Source organism: Pseudorasbora parva, chromosome 1 (genome assembly GCF_024679245.1).
Source record: "Pseudorasbora parva isolate DD20220531a chromosome 1, ASM2467924v1, whole genome shotgun sequence".
Lineage (NCBI taxonomy): Eukaryota > Metazoa > Chordata > Actinopteri > Cypriniformes > Gobionidae > Pseudorasbora > Pseudorasbora parva.
The window spans coordinates 25527167-25550516 of NC_090172.1; the positions used below are offsets into that span (position 1 = coordinate 25527167).

At 39.4% G+C, this 23350-nt stretch overlaps 1 protein-coding gene across 1 annotated transcript; it reads left to right on the forward strand.

Moving 5' to 3' along the window:
• Window positions 1–2674: 2674 nt before the first annotated feature.
• On the forward strand, window positions 2675–22997 carry per1b (period circadian clock 1b). Its single transcript, XM_067437355.1, has 19 exons — window positions 2675–2850; window positions 9215–10041; window positions 10435–10688; window positions 11029–11150; window positions 11626–11827; window positions 12030–12224; window positions 12327–12512; window positions 12615–12768; window positions 13912–14155; window positions 14339–14447; window positions 14555–14711; window positions 14900–15018; window positions 15969–16115; window positions 18269–18559; window positions 18685–19670; window positions 19856–20054; window positions 20247–20439; window positions 21147–21297; window positions 21391–22997. The coding sequence occupies exons 2-19, from the start codon at window positions 9656–9658 to the stop codon at window positions 21700–21702; spliced, it is 4407 nt and encodes a 1468-aa protein (XP_067293456.1). The 5' UTR covers window positions 2675–2850; window positions 9215–9655; the 3' UTR covers window positions 21703–22997.
• Window positions 22998–23350: the final 353 nt, after the last annotated feature.

Consider the following 23350-nt stretch of genomic DNA (forward strand, 5'->3'; position numbering starts at 1 on the left):
ATTCTCTGCTGGGTTCCATCGTGACTAGTTCAGCCTACTACTGCTTTCAATCGTTACTTTGGAGTAAGTGTATGCAGGGTTTAAAGGGGAAGGTTTTTTCTCCTCTCCAACATTTAATTTCCTGTATATTAGCTTACCTGCCTATGTCCACCATTCAGTCAGTAAGAGGGCAATGTCAAAAATCCTTCTGGACATTTTTTGAAAATGTAAAAATGCTGAAAGATTTGAGTGATGGATAGGGTAAAACCTGAAAATACAACATTGCTTGGTCTTGTTAAAGTAAGAGATAAACCCTTGTCAACTGAGGCTGAAAGAAGTTTAAGTGCTATTAGACGAAAAGCATGGTATAGAACTACAATGGATAAAAGCGTCTGCTAAATGATTAAATGTAAACAATTACATTATTGAGACATAGCAGTATTACCGTGTGCCATCTCATTTCGAACAAACTAAACAATATTGATGTGAAACAAATGTGCCAACAGTTTATTTCTGTTAAGGACAAACACAGACATGTGTTTAGCTTCTTCAAGGAACAAGACTATTGTAGACACAGTCTGACTGCACTTCAGTCTTCTTCTTCTTTTTCTTCTTTCGGCTTTTCCCATCAGGGGTCGCCACAGTAATCATCTGCCTCCATTTAGTCCTATCCTCTGTATCCTCTTCTCTCAGACTGACTACCTTCATGTCCTCCTTCACTACATCCATAAACCTCCTCTTTGGTCTTCCTCTTGACCTCCTGCCTGCCAGCTCGAATCTCAGCATCCTTTAACCAATATATTCGCTCTCCCTCCTCTGAACATGTCCAAACCATCTCAACCTGGCCTCTCTAACTTTGTCTCCAAAACATCTCACATGTGCTGTCCCTCTGATGTACTCATTCCTGATCCTATCCATCCTCGTCACTCCCAAAGAGAACCTCAACACCTTCAGCTCTGCTACCTCTAGCTCTTCCTCCTGTCTTTTCCTCAGTGCAACTGTCTCCAAACCATACAACATCGCTGGTCTCACTACTGTCCTGTACACATTTCCTTTCATTCTTGCTGGTACTCTTTTATCACAACAGACCTGACACTTTTCTCCACTCATTCCAACCTGCATGCACACGCTTCTTCACCTCTCTTCCACACTCCCCATTTCTGACCCTAACTTAAAATCCTGCACCTTCTTTACCTCTTCTCCCTGTAACCTCAGACTGCACTCAGGTCTAAATACAAATTCTTAAATCAAGATGCATTTGCACAAAATACATGATAATGGCATGATATTTTGTATTGTTTTCTGGAAAATAAAATCAAAATGAAGCAAACTTAAATAAAAGAAAAATTGACAATGGGGTAAGACAAATCTTGTATCTTTTTTTCTGTTTGAAATCTTGAAATATGTCTGTCCCAAACAGAAACACTATTATTTGTCTTACACCATTGGCAGATAATTTTGCTGCAGAGTATTGTATTGCACTATTAATAGATAAAGGTTAAATCTCTGTTAATGAATCTAACATTACAGAATTGCATTATCAGAAAACTGAACACTTTTATTTGTGCTTAATGGAGGAAACTAAGGGCGCTACTCAATCACCTCCCTAGTCCACTAGTCAGGGCACTGATCAGGACATAAGCCAATGGGCGGACTCCCTTATTAGTGCCCCTGACTACTGAACTAGGGAGATGATTGAGACGCGCCCTAAGATGCGCACACACGTTTATGGCTCCTATATAATTTACCAACCACGTGATGGCGCTGTTTTCGGCACTCCTGGTGCCTCGAATGGTCAAATCTTTTCCCGAAACGATCAGAGAAAAGCATCTGAGCATTTCTCAATCATTACAGTACTGTGGCGTCCTAATGCTGCTAAATGTAGGTTTAGCCTAGGCCTACTTTTTGCAGCCTGGCTCCAAACTATATTCGCCTGACACTGGCAAGCATGCGTCCCAGTTTCGGGTAAATGGAGGTCAGTCAGTTTATGACGCTTCTCTGACGCCGATGATTAATTCATCCATACAGCAGCAGCGAGCCACACCGCAAGCCGCGTGAGTCTGAAAGGGCGTTGCGGAAGCTGCTTGACGTCACCAGCAAGCCTGCCTCTGAGGCACGTGGAACTGTGCATGGCTCAGTCACCACAGGTTTTAATCGAGTTGTGCAAAACATTTTAAAACAGTAGTGTTTGGGAAGTAACACTCATTATACAGTTCATTTCTAAGAAGGGATTCAGCGATTTTATTTAGGTATTCGCTTAGTCCCTGAATACCACGCTCTAAACCGTTCGATAAAGCTATATAGGTGAATACTGCTTAATTTTATTTTTTGATTTTATTTTTGTTAATAATAAGGGTTTTAATAATTACATGAATGTGATCTAGTTCAGTTTGCTGTATCCATGACTTAGTTAAAAATAGTCATAAGGACCTACATACTATTTTTAATAAACTAATCTGAATCTACCTCAGTCTAATAGGAATATATCGTCCTGCCCACAACACACTCTCATGTATTGCAACAACAACAGGCGCGCTGCAACGTGACAGCTGATGAACGTGAGCCGAGCGCCCTTGGCTTCGGCCAATCAACGAAAACTTCGCCATGAATGGGTGGAGTCAACCAATAGGATTCGCGGCTTGCTGCGAGCACAGCCAATTGAATTCCTCGGTGTTTTAGACCGATTGGAAAGCACGTGTACTCGTGTGTGTCTGGAGTCGTGGGGGAAACAAATCTCTATCACAATAGCAGTGCAATGCCAGTGGACTGCAGATGAAAAACGTCGTTTTTTTGTGTTTCACCGACTTCACAACATAGGAACATTATTTTGTCCTGTCGTTCAAGAGAAAGCAGAGCAGTAAGACTCGGAAGGTAAGGGCAGAATTAATCAGGAGCTTATGTGGCGTGTTTCTTCGTTTTCGATTGAACCTTTTAAACTACCGATGCCCATTTAAGTTGATTTTCTGTTTACAACATTAGATTTGTCCAACATAAGGTGCCTATTTCGATGAAATACTGTACGTGCAAAACAGCCATTGGTCGCTGCATAAAAATCCAGTATAATGAAACTGGTTAAAATACTAATATCATACCTTATATCATGTCATAATACTAGTCTGTTCAACCTGTCTATACTTTGCTTTAAGGTTATCCACATTTTTTGATGACATGGCTTTATGCATGCGAGTAAAGCCAAACTGACGCATCACGCAGACCGAATAACGTCGTCGTAAGTTTGACTAGATTCTCTCAAAATCTGTTAAATAAAAGATGAACGTTACCTTACTAAGAGATGTACAATCGTGAAAAGAGATGCAAATGCAAACACCCTGTAGTCATGTTATCTTTACTTAAGTATGTTTAAAGTATCAATATGGATGATTTTCATGTTGTGCCACTTCAAATTACGTCATTGAGGTGTAGTAGTTAGTCAACTAACGTTATATAAAACCCGGTGAACTAACTGCAATGTTGAACAAGGGTTCAGGAAAATGTATTTTTCATAAATCTCAGGTCGGGGCAAGTTGTGCCAGTTTTGTATGTCATTAATTTATTTATTGTAATATTTCTTGGACAAGCCAGCGGGTTGGTAATTTTGTACTTTGTGTATTATTGTTTAAATTTTGTTGAAAAGCTGTTGCTGTTGGGGCATGTCACAAACGTTACTTGTGGTCGACACATTTTTTTTTTTTTCCTGAGTAAGAGCATACATAAACATAAGGTTTATGCCTAAACAGAAACATAACCTTTGAAACTGAACCTAAAGAAATATCAGTCATAGAATATTGCTGTGTCTAATAGATTGCTGCTGTGGATGAGTTGGTTTAGGAGGTTAAGTGTTCAGATTTGGATCCTAAAACTAACAAAGCAGGAAAGCTGGAAAATATCAAAAAATGAGCAATCAGCTGTTGAGGATAACTGATTAATGATGATTGTGTGTGATTTATTACTGTAATTACCTGAGGACTTCAGTCTGTTCAGGCATATAAATACAGCTTTGAGTGTTTTTTTGTTTGTTTTTTTGCAAATCCCTTTATGCCATTTAGATCACAGTTTCACAGGCATCTGAAGGACTTTACATATCTTGTACTGTAATACAGTTCGGCTGTATGATATGTGGTCGGGTGTAAAACTGATTTGACTGTATACTCCAATGTTTTAACGGCAAGGGGCGGAATAATTAAAATCTTCTTAGCCTATATGTAGCCACACAGATTAAACATTTCTGGACTGCAGTTCTAGGACCCTAGCAATGATTTAATTTTTTTATTAAGTTTAATTGATGTTTTGTCCTAACCATCCCCAATCCCTGTTGAAATATTTCAACTAATTTAAGTCATTAAGTTTAAGATGGACGTGCCTGCTGTTTTGTTAAAAATAAGGTGGAAAAGTTTGAATCTGAATTGAGTTTCCTCTGTTGGAGTACAGTTGGCTAGATGGCACTGTCACTGTCACACAAAAAACTTGGGTCCTCGAAATGCAGTCCTGAAACTGCGGTGGTCCTAAAAGTGCAGCCTCTGGTATTGCAGGCAGATAATATTGCTGCTAAGTCCTGCATTAGGGTTTCTCAGCCAGCAGTCACCTAGGGGTTCATGAAGGAACTGCAGGTGGATGGTGAAATGGTGATAGGGAATGTCAGTGGCAAAACAAAAAAAAAACATTATATATAATGTTTTCAGATCTTTTTTCAGACAATCTTTTCTGATTGTTTTCTTTATATTGGACAAAGAGGTCAGTCTGTGACATTTAATTTTTCTATTGGTTAAATTAATTTTGTATGTATTTTTAGTCCAGTATCACCAAATTTTTACTATGCAAACAGGGTCCCACCCCTATTTATTTGAGTGTATTCTGTTGAATTGTTTGCGGACCAAGACTACTGTCCTATTGTTTGAGTTTATTATTATTATTATTATTATTATTATTATTTCAGATAAATGACATGGAAAGCAAAACAGATGGCTAATGCTGTTTACCAGGTGGTCTAGTCTATGTTCTTGGCTATCTGCAGTATGGGTCAGACTTTGTTATTAGTTGAAAGTCTGGTTATGTGAGACTAGAGGACAATCCGGGGAAAAATATGTGACGCATCGCACTGGGGGTAACATGATGGCATTCTTTGCATATCAAAGCAAAAGTGGTTTCGTTTTTTCTTCTCCTTAATTAATTGATGTACAATGATTTCCTTCTATTCCAGTTTATTGCACAGTAACAGCCATTTATTAGTATAATTATGAGGAAAAAGCACCCCCACATTACCTGCTCAAGTGCTCCGTCAAAGCACCCGACACCCCACATGACACCATATGCTCATGACCTTGTTTTTAAATGAACTGCTGTCATCAGATGGCACTTTATATCAGGACAAACTTTTAAGGATTTATTTGTAGATAAAGAAAATCTTGTACAATCTTTAGCAAAAGTACTTTTTAAAGAATCTTTTATAAAATTGTTCTCATTTTTTTTTATTTTTGTTTTTATTATGTTGTTAGATGTTTAATATGTATCTGCCATGTAATAGCCAGTCATGCTGATATGGCAATAAAATTAAATATTACTAAGTAAATAAATTGCTCCCAGGCTTTGGGTAACTTGGGTCACCCGTTTTTTTCCCTCCAGAGAACAGTACACTTTGTGAACTCTGTGTACCTTTAAAGGAATAGTTCACCCAAAAATGAAAATGTATAATTGACACACCCTCAAGTTGTTCCAAACTTTTATGAATTTCTTTTTTCTGCTAAACACAAGAGATTATATTTTGGGGAACTAAAGTGTTGATGGGTTCCCCAAAGTATGATCGACTTCCATAGTATGGAATATAGTCAATGGGGTTTGGTTATTGACATTCTTCAAAATATCATCTTTTGTGTTCAGCAGGTTTGAAACAACTTGAGGGTGAATAAATGATGACAATTACATTTTTTGGGTGAACTGTCCCTTTAAAATGACATCATGGGGGTTCTATGTGCCACAGAGCGCATATATTCAAATAACTTAAAATAAACTTTTTTTGTCTTTTTTCATTATCAATTAAATTTAGAATACCCAAAAAGCGCCAGAGTATACAGTGATAACTTTGGATGCCTTTGAAATCAAATTCGAACAGAGTCTATTTGGCAGAGTCAAAGTGCATGTTGATGTTATCATGATATCCCGTAATCTTACTCATTGGGCTGTTAAAACCATAAATGAATAAAAACAACATGCCAATGACGGTGTCTAGCTTATACTGGCATGTTGATAGACAGAATAATTAGACGTGTGCTCTGTATTTACCATGCACGCGGCAGAGGCGAGGCTAGGACAGGCTGTGCTCTCAGAGAGTGGATCACGAGTCACGACTGTAATGGAAGCGAGATGCACTGACTGGATAGAGTTACAGTGCTTTTGTCGTTTAGTATAAACCACTGAAGGAATAGAGGGTGAACTGTCTCTATATCCGTTGAAATGAGAGCGTCTGATTGCATTATAGCCAGTCTCTCTCCACACCTTCGTTTGTGCACGTCCGCCAGTCCGTCCCCTCCGCGGAAGTTTGTTCGTGAATCTTGCGCTGCACGAAACCAATGAGTCATCGTGTTTTGAGATTGGGCGCATTACGTTTTCATCTTGTTTATCGTTTTTGGTCGGTTTCTTTTATTAAGTCTAATAGCCTAAAAATAGCCAACAGCTCTCATTTATCCTATAATTATATTTGTAATTATAAAAACAAAAACTTACATGCTCTCCATTTAATCTACTGATTTTAGTTAGACATCTACTCTATACCAAAGAAAATATTCTTAACTGTGTATTTTATAAATGCTCTTTATGTAGAACTATTTTCTAACATATTCAAACTCCACTACACATAATTGTAAGACACAAAATAAATAATTTGACCATGCTTTGTAGGTTTAAGGTCTACCACTTGGTGGTTCATTTTATAGTTTATATGTGTGATGCAGCTTTCTGTTTCTTTGCAGAACATGGTCAAGTATAAAGTAAACAGGTGCACAACAGGTCTCATAAATGCGTATGCATTTGCAAGAGAACGCCCACACACAAATTAATTCCAAACAAACAGCTCTGATCTGGCCCAGAAAAGCGAAACACATGGTCTGTCTTAATAAAAGCAGCATCTGTGGGCATTTGGCGTCTGTGAAGATAATTTGTTTTCTTGCACCATGTGGACATGGTATCTTGATGTAATTGTTGCGTCCATTGTTCACTGTGTGTGTGTGTGTGTGTGTGTGTGTGTGCGTGATATTTACCTGGTAGTGTGTAGAAGTTACTTATTAAATGACCCTTTTAACAGAACATTTCTCTGAAAATGTACAGCAGTTTCAAAAACAAATTGTACTAGTACTTTCAGAAACTAATGGTTCACTGTATTTAGTTGCTTCATGATCTGAACATTTGACATTTTGGTGACGGCTGGGATTAATTAAAAGGCAATTGCCTTTAACACCTTTACACTTGTTGTGCTCTTTTTAATGACGTGGGCTGAAAGGTTCATGCTGATCAAAGCCGTTCAAATACTCTTAATCTATGTCTGGTAATCCAGCTATTTAAATTAAGTGAATTATAAATAGTTCAGTAACCGTTTCTTATGCATCAAAGAATCTCTTAAGACAAATAGCATATAACAGTCTAACAAAGAATTCTGAAATATGATTCCCCTCTGGAAACAACTCGCATTTAACAAATATTGAATATTAAAAAAGAGAGCTTTGGTGTGATTGAGATCAGCCATATAAAAGCAAAGGTAGATTGTTTTGTATACATAATTAATGTGCATCTTCAACCTGGGATATATTTGAATTTCTCAAGTACTGCATTTCGTGCATTACCACTTTTAGAATCACCAGCTACTTTCCTTTTCTAATATGCCTTAATATAACTGATTGGCTTAGAATTAGTTTCTAGCTACATGTTTTGTTTTTTGTTTTTGTTTTTTTGTTACTTCCCTTGCTTGCTTAAATGTGCTATTTGCAGTGAATGCCCATTCACATTTGCACTGCTAAATGTGTATGTCTAAACTCAGTTGCTCCAGAAATGGTATCAGGGTGACGGTAACAATCCCAGAGAAGACGCACAAAAGACTCTGCCAGAACACAGACGACACTCAATATATATATATATATATATATATATATATATATATATATATATATATATATATATATATATATATATATATATATATATATATATACTCACTTCATCACCTGGCGGTCTTATGAGATTAGGTCTCCTTGAGGGATAAAGGCAGAGAATGTAGATGTGAAAGTTACATGCTGTTTTAAGGTCTTTCTTTCTTCTTTCCTTTTTTTCTTATTTGAAATATCCCATAAAATCCATTGACACTTGCACTACTATTAGTAAGTAAGATTTTTAAAAGGTTTAAAAAAAAAAAAAAGTCTCACACTCAGCAAAGCTGCATTTATTTTGATCAGAAATGCAGTAACATCACACAACTCTTCTCTTTTAACATAGCCTATTTTAAAATATATTTTATTCCTGTATTGACATCTGTATCAGCAGCGTCAGTGTCACATTATACTTCACAAATCATTCTAATATGCTGATTTGCTGCTCAAGAAACCTTTGTTTTAAAAAATATATATTTTGTGGAAACCATGACATTTTGTTCAGGATTCTTTGACTAGTAAATTCAAAAGAACAGCAATTATTGAGATAGTAAAAGTGTTAATAATGTTACAAAATATTTGTCACTTTTTATCAATTGAATGTATAGTTGCTAAAAACAAATATTGTGTGGCAGTGACCAATAAGATTGGTCTGCCATGCGATACCAAATACCCAAGTTAGAATGGCTGCTAGAAACCAACTTGATGACCCCCTGATGTCTTTTTTTGTGTGTTTGACATAGATCCTTGTTTTGCACCCCGTAGTTCGTGATTGCAAAGGCAAAAACAAGCTTGAGTAGTTGAAGGTAGAGAATAGATGTGTGGTTCTAGAAAGTAATCGTTGTTACCAAGGAGACCAGAAAAGGCTTTTGTAGTCGCCAACATGAAATATGAATATGAAATATCTGAGCTCTCACGTGCAGCAAAATAGCTGATAGCTAATTTACCTGGTTGAAAAACAAAAACACCCTGAGCAGCACTTATTATATATTAGCTGTAATGGGACTACCTAATCGTAGATGACTAACCAGCTCAGTATGTCTCTTTGTCCATATATTTCAGACTGACCCACGCTCATCTTATCTTTTTCTTCTTTTTCCTGGTAGTTGTCCTCTGAGAAGAGATCAAGTGACAGCGAGCAAAGAGAAGACCGAATGGACAGAGCCCAATAAACCTAATTTCACAGCGGCTTTTTCTCTCACATTGTCGCTCTCCATCTGGCTCTGTGGTAGCAGCCAAGTCTGTTTCATAACAACCAGTCCTGTCTGTTTTTCTGAGATGAGCAACGTTTTCTCCTGCTAAAAAGCTATTTAACATTTACACTACTTGGTTCAAGGAGAAACCGCTTCCGGAGGAGCAAAGGAACAAAGGAGAGGGTGCAGAGACACCCGGATATACCATGAACAAATCTGTGAAGAATATTTGCTCCAAAATGATTTCTCACTGTAGTTCAGGCAATCCAACATAGTCAACTTTTTCAACTCCGTGTAACCTCTAATCAGGTGAATCTCATCACCTTGGCCACTGCCTATTCGTACAGTATTATTATGAGCGATGACAACTCAGACTCTGCCCCAAGCAATGATACAGCTAGAGGAGCAGGAGGTGTCGAGAAAAAGGCTGGGATTGTAAAGCGATCCTGCGGCATTAGTGAGAGCTCTTCCTCATCGAATCTGGTGAACAGCGAGACCGGATCATCTCCAGGAGGGGTATCTGATCCCAAGGGATCCGCAGGTGACATCCGTGGAACAACTTCCGATGATACAGATGGACTATCAAGTGGAAATGACTCTGGGGAGAGGGAAAGTGAAGGTGGGATGGAAAGAGGGAGTGGATCCAGAGGGAGACAGTCGAACCGAAGTTATCAGAGTTCCTCCAGTCAGAACGGAAAGGACTCAGCCATGTGTCTGGAGACTACGGAGAGCAACAAGAGGTGAGATCCATACAACAACTTCATTGTGACCAAAGGCTGTCAAGCTCCACAATGAACAATTCAAGTGTCGCGAAAGTGGTCCTCCCTATGTTCGAAGTCTTCTGAAGCCATACGGTAGCTTTGTGTGATGAAATGCCTATGAATTAAATAGTTATTTATTGACATTTTATGCAGTTCTGAACACAAATATAACACACATATGTCTTTGGAAGACTTCTAGCTTACCAATCACTTTTCTTATACATTTATGGGCAAATTTCTTTTGTCATTTTCAGAATATGAAATCTCCTTGTCTACAAAAATGTCTAATTTTGTGTTCCACCTATGAAACATCAGTAAACCACTTTGAACAACATCTAAATTCGACCTTTGTTTTTATCTCTGCTCCCTCAGTTCAAACTTGCACAGCCCTTCTCCACCCAGCAGCTCTCTGGCTTACAGCTTGTTGAGCGCCAGCTCCGAACAGGACCCGCCGTCCACCAGCGGCTGCAGCAGTGATCAGTCCGCTCGTGTCCAGACACAGAAAGAGCTGATGAGAGCCCTGAATGAGCTGAAGATCCGTCTGCCACCAGAGAGAAAGATGAAGGGGCGCTCCAGCACCCTCAACGCCCTCAAATACGCCCTCAGCTGTGTCAGACAAGTCAGAGGTGAGCAGAAATTTCACATGTATGTTTTGTAATCTATGTTGAGTTTAAGGTGATGTATGGAATTCTTTTTAATACTTCCTTCAAAACCATCTATGAATACGGCATTTGTTGATTGATTCCTCAAACAAGTGTAAACTCTGTGGTCCTATCAAAACACTAGCTCTGTTTGAGCATCCTGACCAGCCCAATATAATAACATTGGCTCAACCGATGGCATGAGTTTGGGGTGGGACTCTTTTTGTATAAATGGTGAAAGATGAGGGACAAACACAGGAATTTGTGCGTTCAGTTGTGTATGTATTAATATAAAGATGTTCTTTTTTTGCTTTGAATCTTGCAGCCAACCAGGAGTATTATCACCAGTGGAACGTTGAGGAGTGTCATGGCTGTAGTCTCGATCTCTCCACCTTCACTGTTGAAGAACTGGATAATATCACCTCTGAATACACGCTCAAAAATACAGTACGTTGACGCGCACACACACCCATTTCTCCATTTTGTGGCAACACGGTATTTGAATACGGTTGTATGAAGAGTAGTCAATCTCCTCAGCATATTTGCTGACAGATTTTTCTGTCAACAACAATGAAGATAAGATCTTTCTAATTTTCTCCTCTCCGTCTCTCTCATACTCTTTTATTTACATTTACATTTATGAATTTAGCAGACACTTTTATCTAAAACAACATACAAAAGAGGAACAAAAGCAATTTGTCAAAGAGCCAACAATATTAGCAATATATGCAATGCCAGGTTTATTAGACAACTAGAACAGAAATCAAGCTTTAGAAGAAGAGAAGTGCAGTGTTCCTATAAGGGTGCTGCCCCATGAAAAAGCTGTTGTAGCCCTAAAGCGACAATTTTAATTTCTTTGATTTTTACAATGTACATTAAGTTTGTTACAGAAAATAACAAAATAATCTTTTCTCTTGTGCAGGACACATTTTCCATGGCGGTGTCGTTCCTGTCAGGGAAGGTTGTGTATGTCTCACCGCAGGGCTCGTCTCTTCTCCGCAGTAAGCCAGAGAAGCTGCATGGGGTTTTGTTTTCTGAGCTGCTGGCCCCCCAAGATGTGAGCACCTTCTACAGCAACACCGCGCCCTGCAGACTGCCTCCATGGGCCTCCTGCATCGGATCTGGTATGTTTGTTTGAGGTGTATTTTAATTGGGTCATGGCATGTTACACTAACTGTGTGACAACCAGAAAGTGGCAATGTAATTCGTGCCATTGTATTGTAGGTTCTTTATTGGAAAAGGACCATTAAGATCAGTTATTGTCACGCTATACAAATGAAGTTTAAGGCAATAAACATTTCTCTCTTTCCCTTTCTTTGACTGCAGTTTCTCCACCAGTGGACTGCACCCAAGAGAAGTCCATGTTTTGTCGCATCAGTGGAGATGTCTCATCCAGTGGTGATGTAAAGTACTACCCGTTCAGACTGACCCCCTACCTGCTCACGCTCCGAGACTCTGACATGGCTTACCCTCAACCCTGCTGTCTGCTTATTGCCGAGAGAGTGCACGCGGGATATGAGGGTACGTTTTTTGTTTAAAGACCAGAACATGACGGAAACATAAATCCACATTTTTAATCTTTGTTTTGGTCTCACTCGCGTTCTCTCTCATTCTCATTTTCAGCCCCTCGCATCCCTCTGGATAAGAGGATATTCACCACCAGTCACACCCCCAGCTGTCTCTTTCAGGAGGTGGATGAGCGGGCAGTGCCTCTGTTAGGGTATCTGCCTCAGGACCTGGTGGGAACCCCAGTTTTGCTGTACATCCATCCAGATGACAGACACATTATGGTGGCCATCCATAAGAAAAGTGAGTCACTTTCCCTTCCTCTCTTTAACCTCTGTCCATTTTTTTTCCTTAAGGAGAGAGGTGTATAGCACAAAGTTCACTTTTTTTCTCTTTCTCTCTCAGTTCTCCAGTTTGCAGGGCAGCCGTTTGAACACTCTCCCTTGCGGATGTGTGCACGTAATGGAGAGTATCTGACCATAGACACCTCTTGGTCCTCCTTTATTAACCCCTGGAGCAGGAAAGTGGCCTTCATTGTTGGACGCCACAAAGTCAGAACGTAAGTATTCATGTATATGAGCACATACAAGAACATTAATATTTAGAAACCCTTGCTATTTTTTGTAATGTGACATTCAAATCATCTTTTTTTCTTATATTTTTGTACACTACCGTTCAAAAGTTTTGGGTTGGTAAGATTTATTGTAAAATATTATTAAAATTTAAAATAATTGTTTTCTATTTTAATATATTTAAAAAATGCATTCCTATGATTGCAAATCTGCATTTTCAGCAGCCATTATACTCCAGTCTTGAGTGTCGCATGATCCTTAAAAAAGAAATCTATGCTCTAATATTGGTGCTTATAAATATTTCTTATTATCAGTTGAAAACACTGCCAATGTCTGTACTGTCACATTTTATCAATTGAGAAATTAATATTTTTGAGCAAGGATGCATTTCATTTAATTAAAAAAAATCTTACTGACCCCCAAACTTTCAAATAATAGCATATATTACGGCTAAATAATGCATAGTCCTTAGGACTGTGACAGATGTGTCAAAAACAATTATTTTAGACTGTAAATATTTAAAACTAGCAGCATCTTCAGTGCAAAAACACATAGATTTTTCTAGAAAATCTTCTAGATGTGCACAGATACACGTAATTCCTCAATCCCATACCACCCACCCACACACCAGTATGAAATGTGTGCACAGTCAATCACACTCATCAGCACATGTTCTGTCATGTGGGGACAGATAGATTTTTCATGAGCTCATTATGTCCCAAGAAACATTTCTGTGCTTCAAGTTGCTACACACATATACATGTACACATGAGCACTGCTTCATACAGCCATTCAGTTCATCAAAAGATGTTAGAAGCTGAGGCCAGTGACCATGTGCAATTAAAACGTGGCCTATTAGTAATGCAATTGGTTTGGTCAGTATTGTAACACATTTTTCCCCCAACTGTTAAAGGGCAAGTTTGGTCAGCTATTTTATATTGCATTATAAAAGTCAATCCCAGAAGTTGACAAAATGGTGGCAACATAATAGATCTACTTTGTTGATTTCTTGAGTTGTAAACGTGCGCATTTAAAAAAAAAAAAAATTCAAACTACCAAACACACACCTAATGTATTTCTTTGCTGTACTATGTATTGCACTCATTTACCTCTTGATTCTTTCTGTCCAGCTCTCCACTGAATGAGGACGTCTTTACGCCTCCGAGGGGTCAGGAGGAGCGTACCTTGACCCCAGACATCCCTCAGATTAGTGAGCAGATCCACAGGCTCCTGGTGCAGCCCGTCCACAACGGCAGCTCTCAGGGCTACGGCAGCCTGGCCAGCAACGGATCCCATGAGCACCAGCCCAGTGCCACCTCCTCATCAGAAAGCAGTGGGCCGGGTCTGGAGGACCCCTTGCAATTCCACAAACCAGTAAGTGTTTAGAGACACAAGCCTTAAAACCATAAGTGGCCTAAAATGAAAATGACATATGAATTAGAAGCAGTAACAGACAGTTATATAGTTTTACTTCTTTTTGGAACTGATCATATAAATGAAAGGAAGGCCAGAGATTAATAGTAAACATTTAAATTGAATGACCTTCTTTTTAAACAGATGACCTTCCAGCAAATCTGCAAAGATGTTCACATGGTGAAGACAAGCGGACAGCAAGTTTTCATTGATTCCCGCAACCGACCTCCTCCTAAAAAACATGCTATCGCAGGTAAACAGACGCATGCAGCTCATTTTAAAGCCCTAGTTTCCTTCATAGTTTAATTGATTTCTTTTTTAAGGTTGTGTCTTAAGTTGTTCTCCGTGTCTGACAAACAGGTGCATTGAAAGCAGTTGAAGCAGCAGGGGCGAGTGGCAGTCTCTGTCCTAGCGCTGCTCCACCCTCAAAGAGCTCCGCACCCTCTCTGATCGTGCCGAAAGAGCCGCCCAGCACCTTCTCTTATCAGCAAATCAACTGCTTGGATAGCATAATAAGGTTTGTGTTTCAGATCATTAAATGCACTGAATTTAACACACATTATCACTGACTATGTTATTAATTGCAGATTAATCATATAGAGAGCATATCTAGTGACATATTTACATGTAAATATAGACATAGAGTTAGCACTGCAGTGGCAGGTCCTGGACCCTTGGTTCATCAAGTTTTGTTTGGTTCATCAGGTATCTGGAGAGCTGTAACATCCCAAACACAGTGAAGAGGAAGTGTGGCTCCTCCTCCTACACTGCCTCCTCCACATCTGATGATGACAAACAGCAGGACGCCCCAGGCAATGCTAAAGGTGGGTACCGCAATGATAAACCAATGCAGAACAGTACTAATTATATGCGTTTCAATGTTGCATGTCTCAGTTCTATGCAGTATATTGTGCAACACATCTACCATTGCTACGACTACCATTCAAATTCGACCAATTTTGATCCCACATCGAAACTGAAAAAAACGTTTTAAGCAAACTTCATTTATTTTAAGGTTTGCATAAATATTAAACGGTTAAATGGGAACAATGTGCTTGCCATGTTTTTTGTTGAGCTTTTAAGCATTCGGCAAACTAATGAATATTACTATGGCGATGGCTCGACTCATGAATATGAATTATATAATGTGTAATTTGGCCAGTAGGCATCATTGATTTAACTAAAGGGCAAACTTAAATTGATATTCATGAGCTAGGCTTTCTCCATAGCTAGACAGGATGCATAAATCAACCATAATCTAAACAAATTTCATTGCTAATACTGATTCAATACAAAAAAGTACAGTTAATGTACTGTACATCAAAGATGATTATGCAAATGGTAGTGTTTGCATTAGTATACCACTAAATTTGCATGACATTTTTAATTATACACTACTAGTCAAAAGTTTGTGGTCGCTAAGATTTTTATTTTTTTATAGGAAGCATTTAATTGATCAAAAGTCCAGTATAATAAATTATAATGTTACAAATTGATTTAATAGAACTTTAATTTGAACTTTCTATTCATAAAAGAATCCTGAAGAAAATAAAAACAACATTATATGATAAGAAATGTTTCTTGAGCAACAAATCAGCATATTAGAATGATTTCTGAAGGATCATGTGACTCTGAAGATTTTTAAATTGTAACATTAATAAATGCTGACTTGGTGAGTATAAGAGACTTCTTTCAGAAACAGACCCCAAACTTTTGAACAGTAGTGTATATAGCTTAAGATATGCTGTGTATTAACGGATACTTTAACCTGCAGGTCCATCTGTGTCTCTGGTAGAGGAGAGTGCATTGTTACCCCCACTGACCATGCACAGTAAGGCTGAAAGTGTCGCGTCTGTCACCTCCCAGTGTAGTTTCAGCAGCACCATCGTCCATGTGGGGGACAAAAAACCTCCCGAGTCAGGTGGGCAAATGTCAAGTCAAGTCAAGTCACGTGAACTTTATTTTAGCACTTTATACAGTACAGATTGTTTCAAAGCAGCTTTACAGTGATAAACGGGAAAGTAATGGTCATTAATGCAAACAGGATTTAATATTGCTGTAAATAAAGAAATGTCATTGTTCAGCTGAGGTCAGTTCAGTGTTGATTCAGTTCAGTTCAATAACTGTGCATTTCATCAATTATGAAATGTTTAATTCAGCTATAAAGCAGCTCTGCAGAAAAGAGTGATGTCAGCATCCAGCTCAGTTCAGTTTTCATCCAATAGTGTCAGTGCAGTCAAATTAGGGGTGTGCGATATCGAACAATAAAAATCCCAGCCTTTGAATAGAGATCAATCATGCTACAGTGCATTCTGTCAGTTGCAGTTCTGGTGCCGGCGTCCCAAAATAATGTTCAACGCAACAAACATTCACGTTTATAAACGCGGTGGTAATGCTGGGCGTACAGTAAATACCGGTAGATAAGGTTATGTTCATGTAACATCGTCATCACGTTGTCCTTCGCCATCACGAAAGTTTATTTTCACACGTTTTAAACCCTCATTCACACGCTGTTTTGACATGCTCTTTTCTGAGCGTGCCCAAAGTGAATGTACGCTAAAGGCCAGTTACAGCGCGAGTACCAAACCAAGTTCTCTTCTGCATATTATTGCGCTTAATCTTTAATACACACAAAGACATAAATATAGTCATTTATATCTAAAGTCAATGTAAACATTTTGAAGGTGTGTCAGTATATTAGATCTGTGCGTTCGGTCTTAAAGTGACGGCAGCCTAATAAGTATATATCATTAATGTTAATCAAACAACAACATACAAAGAGAAAATCACTCACTGCTCTTGACTGAATAAACTGAATAGTTTTAAGAATCGTGTATATTTGTAATTTGCATATTTGTTCTTAATTTCTAATAACAAAGTTAAAATCCTAATAAGATTTTGGGTGTTGCCTACCCCTAATTTAGCCTAAAGTCTTATTTATTTATTTTTTTTATTATTATTTTACTTTGTAAGGCTACATTTCGTGATTTCGTGATTTGATCGTCGATCGTAATCCTGTCTGAAAAAAGTTGGGATATGATATTTTTCCATATCGCCCACCCTTAAGTAAAATCAATAATATTGCTGAATATTAAATGTCTCCAACTTAGCAAGCCAAAGGTGACCGTGACACAGAACTCAAACTCAAGAACATCAGGTGACAGAATGGAAAAGCAAAAAAAACAAAAAACGGCTCATTCGCGGGGCCAATTATCCTTTAGGTCAAATGAACCAAAATGTGATGAAGCCTGGAATTATAACCACACCAAGTCAGATTGTGGATTGGAGTTGAAACTGGCCATAAGGTCTGTGCAAAGGACTTGTTTGGTTCTCATGGTCTGTGCCGTTGGCTCTCGAGCCGACGAGGTATTCACAGGGTATCTGTCTCTAGAACCCTTCTAGTTGTCATGGTCTCCATTGACATTCAGGGCTCCGTTGTCTCTAGGTGCAGTTCTACCATCTGTTCTGGATACGGACCGAATTCGGCTGACTGCAGGATTAGAATAAGACAAACAGACCAATATTAGCATAGATGCTATTCCTCTTATGATTTGACAAGCAACATCAGATGAAGTGTTCCCAGTTCTGGTTGACCTAATGTATGCAGCCTAACAATCCTTTAACGGATTTGAATGATAGAAATGTGAGAGTGTGTTGTGTATGCCAGGTTAATGAGATGGGTCTTAAATCTAGATATAAACTGATAGAGTGTGTCTGCCTTCTAAAGAATGCTAGGAAGACTGTTGCAGAGTTTGGGTGCTAAATAGTTAAAGGATGTATGGCCTGCAGTTGATTTTTATATTCTAGGTATTACCAACTAGCCAGAATCTTGAGGCTGCAGTGGACGTGAAGGACTATAAAGAGATAGGAGCTTGCTCAAGCACTGAGAAGCAAAACCATTTAGGGCTTTAAAAGTGTTACTTTATAATGTGTATCTATATCTTTTTTCAATTGCTAGATCTTTCTTTGTCATACAAGTGTCTTTTTTTTTTGTTCTTGTGGTTGTTTTTTGAACCCTAATTTCTTTAAATTATCCCCACTTCATGTTTTTCTGTTTTTCCCTCACTCCCACAGATATCGTAATGGAGGACGCCCCTCCGACTCCTGCCACACAACCCCAAGCTCCTCCCACAGTCACGCCCTCCCTGCCCCCTAGTCCTGCTCCTGATAGGGAAGCAGGAAGAAGAGGTGGAGCAGCTGGAGGATCCGGAGCAGAAAGGCTGGGTCTCACGAAGGAAGTCCTGTCGGCTCACACACAGCAAGAGGAGCATAACTTCATGTACCGCTTCAGAGACTTGAGCGAGCTCCGAGTGTTTGACCCAACCTCAGCTGTGCGCCAGCGAGCGACCGCACCCTTAGCAAGAGGTAAGGACATGCTTAATAATTGAAACACAAAAGCAACACGAGTTATTATTACATAGAATTATTCTTTATTTATTACATGGCCCTGTACGTCATCCCTTACTTGATCTTATTTTCTTGATTTTTAGGTGTGCGCTGCTCGCGTGATTACCCAGCAGCAGGTAGTACTGGGCGCAGACGCGGTCGAGGAGGCAAAAGACTGAAGCACCAGGAAGCCTCAGAGCAATCGGGATCTCGTAGCGCAGGCGGCCCCCTAAGAAGCCTCCGTTCTGGGGTTCCCACTCTGGACAGGCCCTCTAATTCCTCCATGCCCATGGGTCCTATTGCCAGTTCCTCTTCCTGGCCCACCTCAGGGTCACAAGCTAGCGTTCACTCTGTCCCATACCCACCAGGCGTCCTTCCTTTATTTCCTGTCTATCCCCCCTTCTCAGACCCCAACATGCAGGCGGGGCTACGTTTCCCCATTCAGAACTCACAGATGCCGCCACCGATGGTGCCCCCGATGATGGCGTTGGTATTACCCAACTACATGTTTCCTCAGCCCGGCATGGGCATTCCTCAGCCCGGCATGGGAATTCCTCAGCCCGGCATGGGAATTCCTCAGCCCGGCATGGGAATTCCTCAGCCCGGCATGGGAATTCCTCAGCCCGGCATGGGAATTCCTCAGCCCGGTATGGGCATTCCTCAGCCCGGCATGGGAATTCCTCAGCACGGCATGGGCATTCCTCAGCACGGCATGGGCATTTCTCAGCCCTTCTACAGCCCAAACTTGACTTTCCCTTTCCCTGGTGCCAACATGACCTCCCCTGATCCCTGTCAGATTCCGACTCCAGTCCCACGCGCCCACTCCCGCTCCAGCACCCCTCATTCCATCAACCAAAGAGAGGTGGGTGCTGAGAGAGAAGGAGCAGAGTCTCCGCTCTTCCAGTCCAGATGCTCCTCACCCTTAAATCTGCTGCAGCTGGAAGAGCCGGCAAGCAACCGGTTTGAGGTAGCATCAGCTTTGGCGTCAGGACAACAGACAACATCTCCTATGGTGGTACAAGGAGGTGGAGCAGGAGGACAGACCTCTAATCAGAGAGGTTCAGTGTTGGATTCAAAAGAAAATGAAAATGTAAGAAAATGGGTTTGCAATATAATGCCTTTAAAGGGGTTTACAGATAAATGCTTTTCAGTAGTCAATGCCAATACCTTTTTTACTTTTTATCTACTATTGATACTACAGTGATATTCAGTAGCAACTAGTTTGCTTATAGAATATTAGCACGGTAACTTAAAATTGTAAATTATCTTTTGCAGGGTGAAGCAAATGAGTCCAATCAAGACGCCATGTCCACCTCCAGTGATCTGCTGGACCTGCTGTTACAGGAGGACTCTCGATCAGGCACTGGCTCAGCCGCCTCAGGCTCTGGGTCATCAGGCACAGGCTCCTCTGGGTCGGGCTCAGGGTCCTCTGGATCAGGGTCCAATGGCTGCAGCTCTTCAGGAAGTGGAACTAGTGAGTGCTTGATAAATAGCTTTAATATCTTGAATAAATAATGATATAAATAGATAAATAATTTTAGGCATTATGAATTGGTGTTACTTTGTATGAAGGAACTGATTGTTATTCAGCAGTTGTTACGTGTTGAGAAGAATGTCATGTGAGTTAAATAACTTAATTCCTCCCTTTTCTTTTGACCTCTAACAGGAAGCAGTCAGAGCAGCAATACAAGCAAGTACTTTGGCAGTGTGGACTCATCAGAGAACAGCCATTCCCGCAAGCAGACAGCAGAGGGGGATGGAGAGGCACAGTTCATCAAATGTGTTCTTCAAGATCCCATCTGGCTCCTCATGGCCAACACGGATGAAAAGACTATGATGACCTACCAGCTGCCCATCCGGTAATGTCAATACTTCATCATTTTCAGTACATCAGTAGGGATGGGAATTGAGATCTGGATCAGTTGCAAAATATTTTAAATGGAAAATTTTAGTGTTATTTTTTTATTTACTTCATTACTGTTATTTGAATTAGTGTTTTTATTTTTAAACCAAGTGGTTTTTATATTATAAATAGAATTTTTTTATGATTTATTTTGTTTTGGCTTTTTTTTTCTTCTTCATTTTGCTTTGTTGTTTGTTTCATTTTTTGTTTCGTTTTGTGTTGTTTGGCTTTTTTTCTGTTTTGCTTTTTTTTGTTTCGTTTTGCGTTGTTGTTTGGCTATCTTGTTTTCGTTTTTTTTTTTTCTGTTTTTTTTTTTTTTTTTTTTTTTTTGCTTTGTTGGTCATTTGTTTTGCTTTGTTGTTTTAGTTTTGTTAATTTTTTATGTTTTGTTTGGTTGCATCCCTTCTATATGCATTAATTAAAAAAGAATCATTAAAGAACCAGAATCGTTAATTGTAGTCAAATCATATCCAGAATTCGATTCCCATCCCTATACTACACCATTACTGATGTATGATTTATATCAAACATACTTTTCGATGCTTCTTATTACGACGTGAAAAGCTTTCCCCTGCCAACACTCGATAAACGTGCATTACTACACACCCACTGTAAAAAGCTGATGAAACCAGTAAATGACCCAGTAAATGTGTTTCGCAACAGAGACAGAGATTCTGTGTTGAAAGCGGACCGCGCTGCTCTGAGAGCCATGCAGAAACAGCAGCCTCGCTTCACAGAAGAGCAAAAGAGCGAACTGAGTCAAGTTCACCCTTGGATCCGCACTGGACGCCTGCCTCGTGCTCTCAACATTTCGGTGAGTTTATATCTCTCATACAATAATGGCCACACAAAACGCCACTAAACACAGAGTCGTGATTGTTTTACTTATATACTATGTGTTTCTCAGGCATGTGTGGGCTGTAGGTCCTCTCCTTCGGTCCCCTCTGCGACCCCGTTCGATGTGGAGATCCACGAGATGGAGTTCTGCAGCGTTTTAGAGGTGACGGAAGAGGGCGCCGAGAAACACACCCAAGCAGACACGACCATGGAGAAGAGCGAGGCTGAGAGAGAAGAGTCATGCAAAGACCAGGTGGCAGCGAATGATGGGACAATTTTGACATCACAAATCAACGACCAAGAAATGATGATCGAAGAACAGGGAGTCACCTCACAGATCGAGGAGGAAATGGGTGCCTCACTTTCACAGATGACACACTGAAGACACAATGGTGATGACATTGTTCGAGTACTCATTAAGTTATCCAGTTTTATTTATTTCTATAAAGGAATGCTAATTAGCCGGGAAAGCTGACAGATGATGAATGTAAAGCAGAATTGCTTTTATGAAAGACTGTGATATCGCAACTTTTGGATATTTTGGTTATTGCAAAGAGGTTTGATCTGTTAGCAGTCGAGGTTTGGCAGGAAATAAGGGGTACTTGGCACTAGACCACTCTGGATTTGACCTCAAGATGTCACCCATTTAATTCCATGTCTAGTAACCCGCAGAAACCCATTTTGTGGCGTGCTAAACAACCATTTCAAACGTTGTCAAATGGTTAATGCATACAAAAGATGATAACTATAGTGATAACTATAATGTTTTAATGATCTAATTCCATGATAATTATCATTATAATCACTTTCAGAAAAATGTTTTCTCAGACAATGAATGATAAAAATGCATTATGTACAATGTTATTGTCCATTGATGTGGACTTTAATATTGTTAGTTATTTTTAGTTATCATCCTTGGTGTGAACGATGTTAAGTTGATTTAGGTCTGTTTTTAGACAGGAGAACAGATTCACTGCCTTTGAAGAATGAGAACTTTGAGGATTGAGAACTGATTCTCACCTTGTGCTTTTTGACATTTCTCAAAAGATATGGAAATGTTATTGCAATTTTTTACAGGTATATACAGAGTAGGATTTTTTGACCAAATTTACACACAGTTTTTATTTTGATCATTCTGTATATTTTTTTATACGTCATTGGTGTACAGTTGTCTTGGATGAATTGTGTGAAATGGATCTTACGGAGAGAGAGCCATTGGTCTGTTACAGTTCACCTTCTCCACTCGTACAGATGTAGATGTCACTGCAGTAATCATGGCAACTGTGAACTTTCAAAGAGTGTTTGTAGCTCAAGGCATCATCTTGAGTAGAATTCAGCAAAGGGACGCTTCAGAGGACACGGCCAAAAAAGCTGCTGGTGCTAAAGAGCGAAGGATTTTAATGGTACTAAATGTACCATCAAAGATGAATGAGCTTCAAATGAGTAGTTTTCCACAGAAAGCAAGTCATAAATGAGGGTAATTCATTGATGACATTATTTTCTTTTTTGGTAAACTGTCCCAGTAAGGAATAAGTGGGAATTGTGCTGGCAACCCGTTTTCCCTTTTTTCTGTCAGTTTCAGTCATGTGCTCTTTGACTTCAAGTTGTCTTGAAACAGTTTGTAAGTATTTTTGTGTATTTCTTTATATATGAAAAAAATAAAAAGAATATGGTTCACACTGTTGTGGTCTTCCATGAATTGAGGTTTAAACTGGGAATTGTAAGAATATACAGTTTGTATATGATTTAAAAGTGCACTGTATGCTTTGGACAAGGAAGGGAATTAAAATAAGCAGTTTTCATACCAAACCACAGGCTTTTAGTAGACAAGAATGTCCACTGTGCTAAAAAAAAAATGTATGGAGGTTTTTCCAGGCAAAAACAAAAGCCCACACACACACACACACAAATACCAAACACAAATAAGTGTGATGCACACACACGTATAAGCTGATGCGAATTGTACAGAGCTATATGAGAAATATAAAAGGAATTTGTATTAAAGAGATTTAATGAGATGTTTGCTTGCG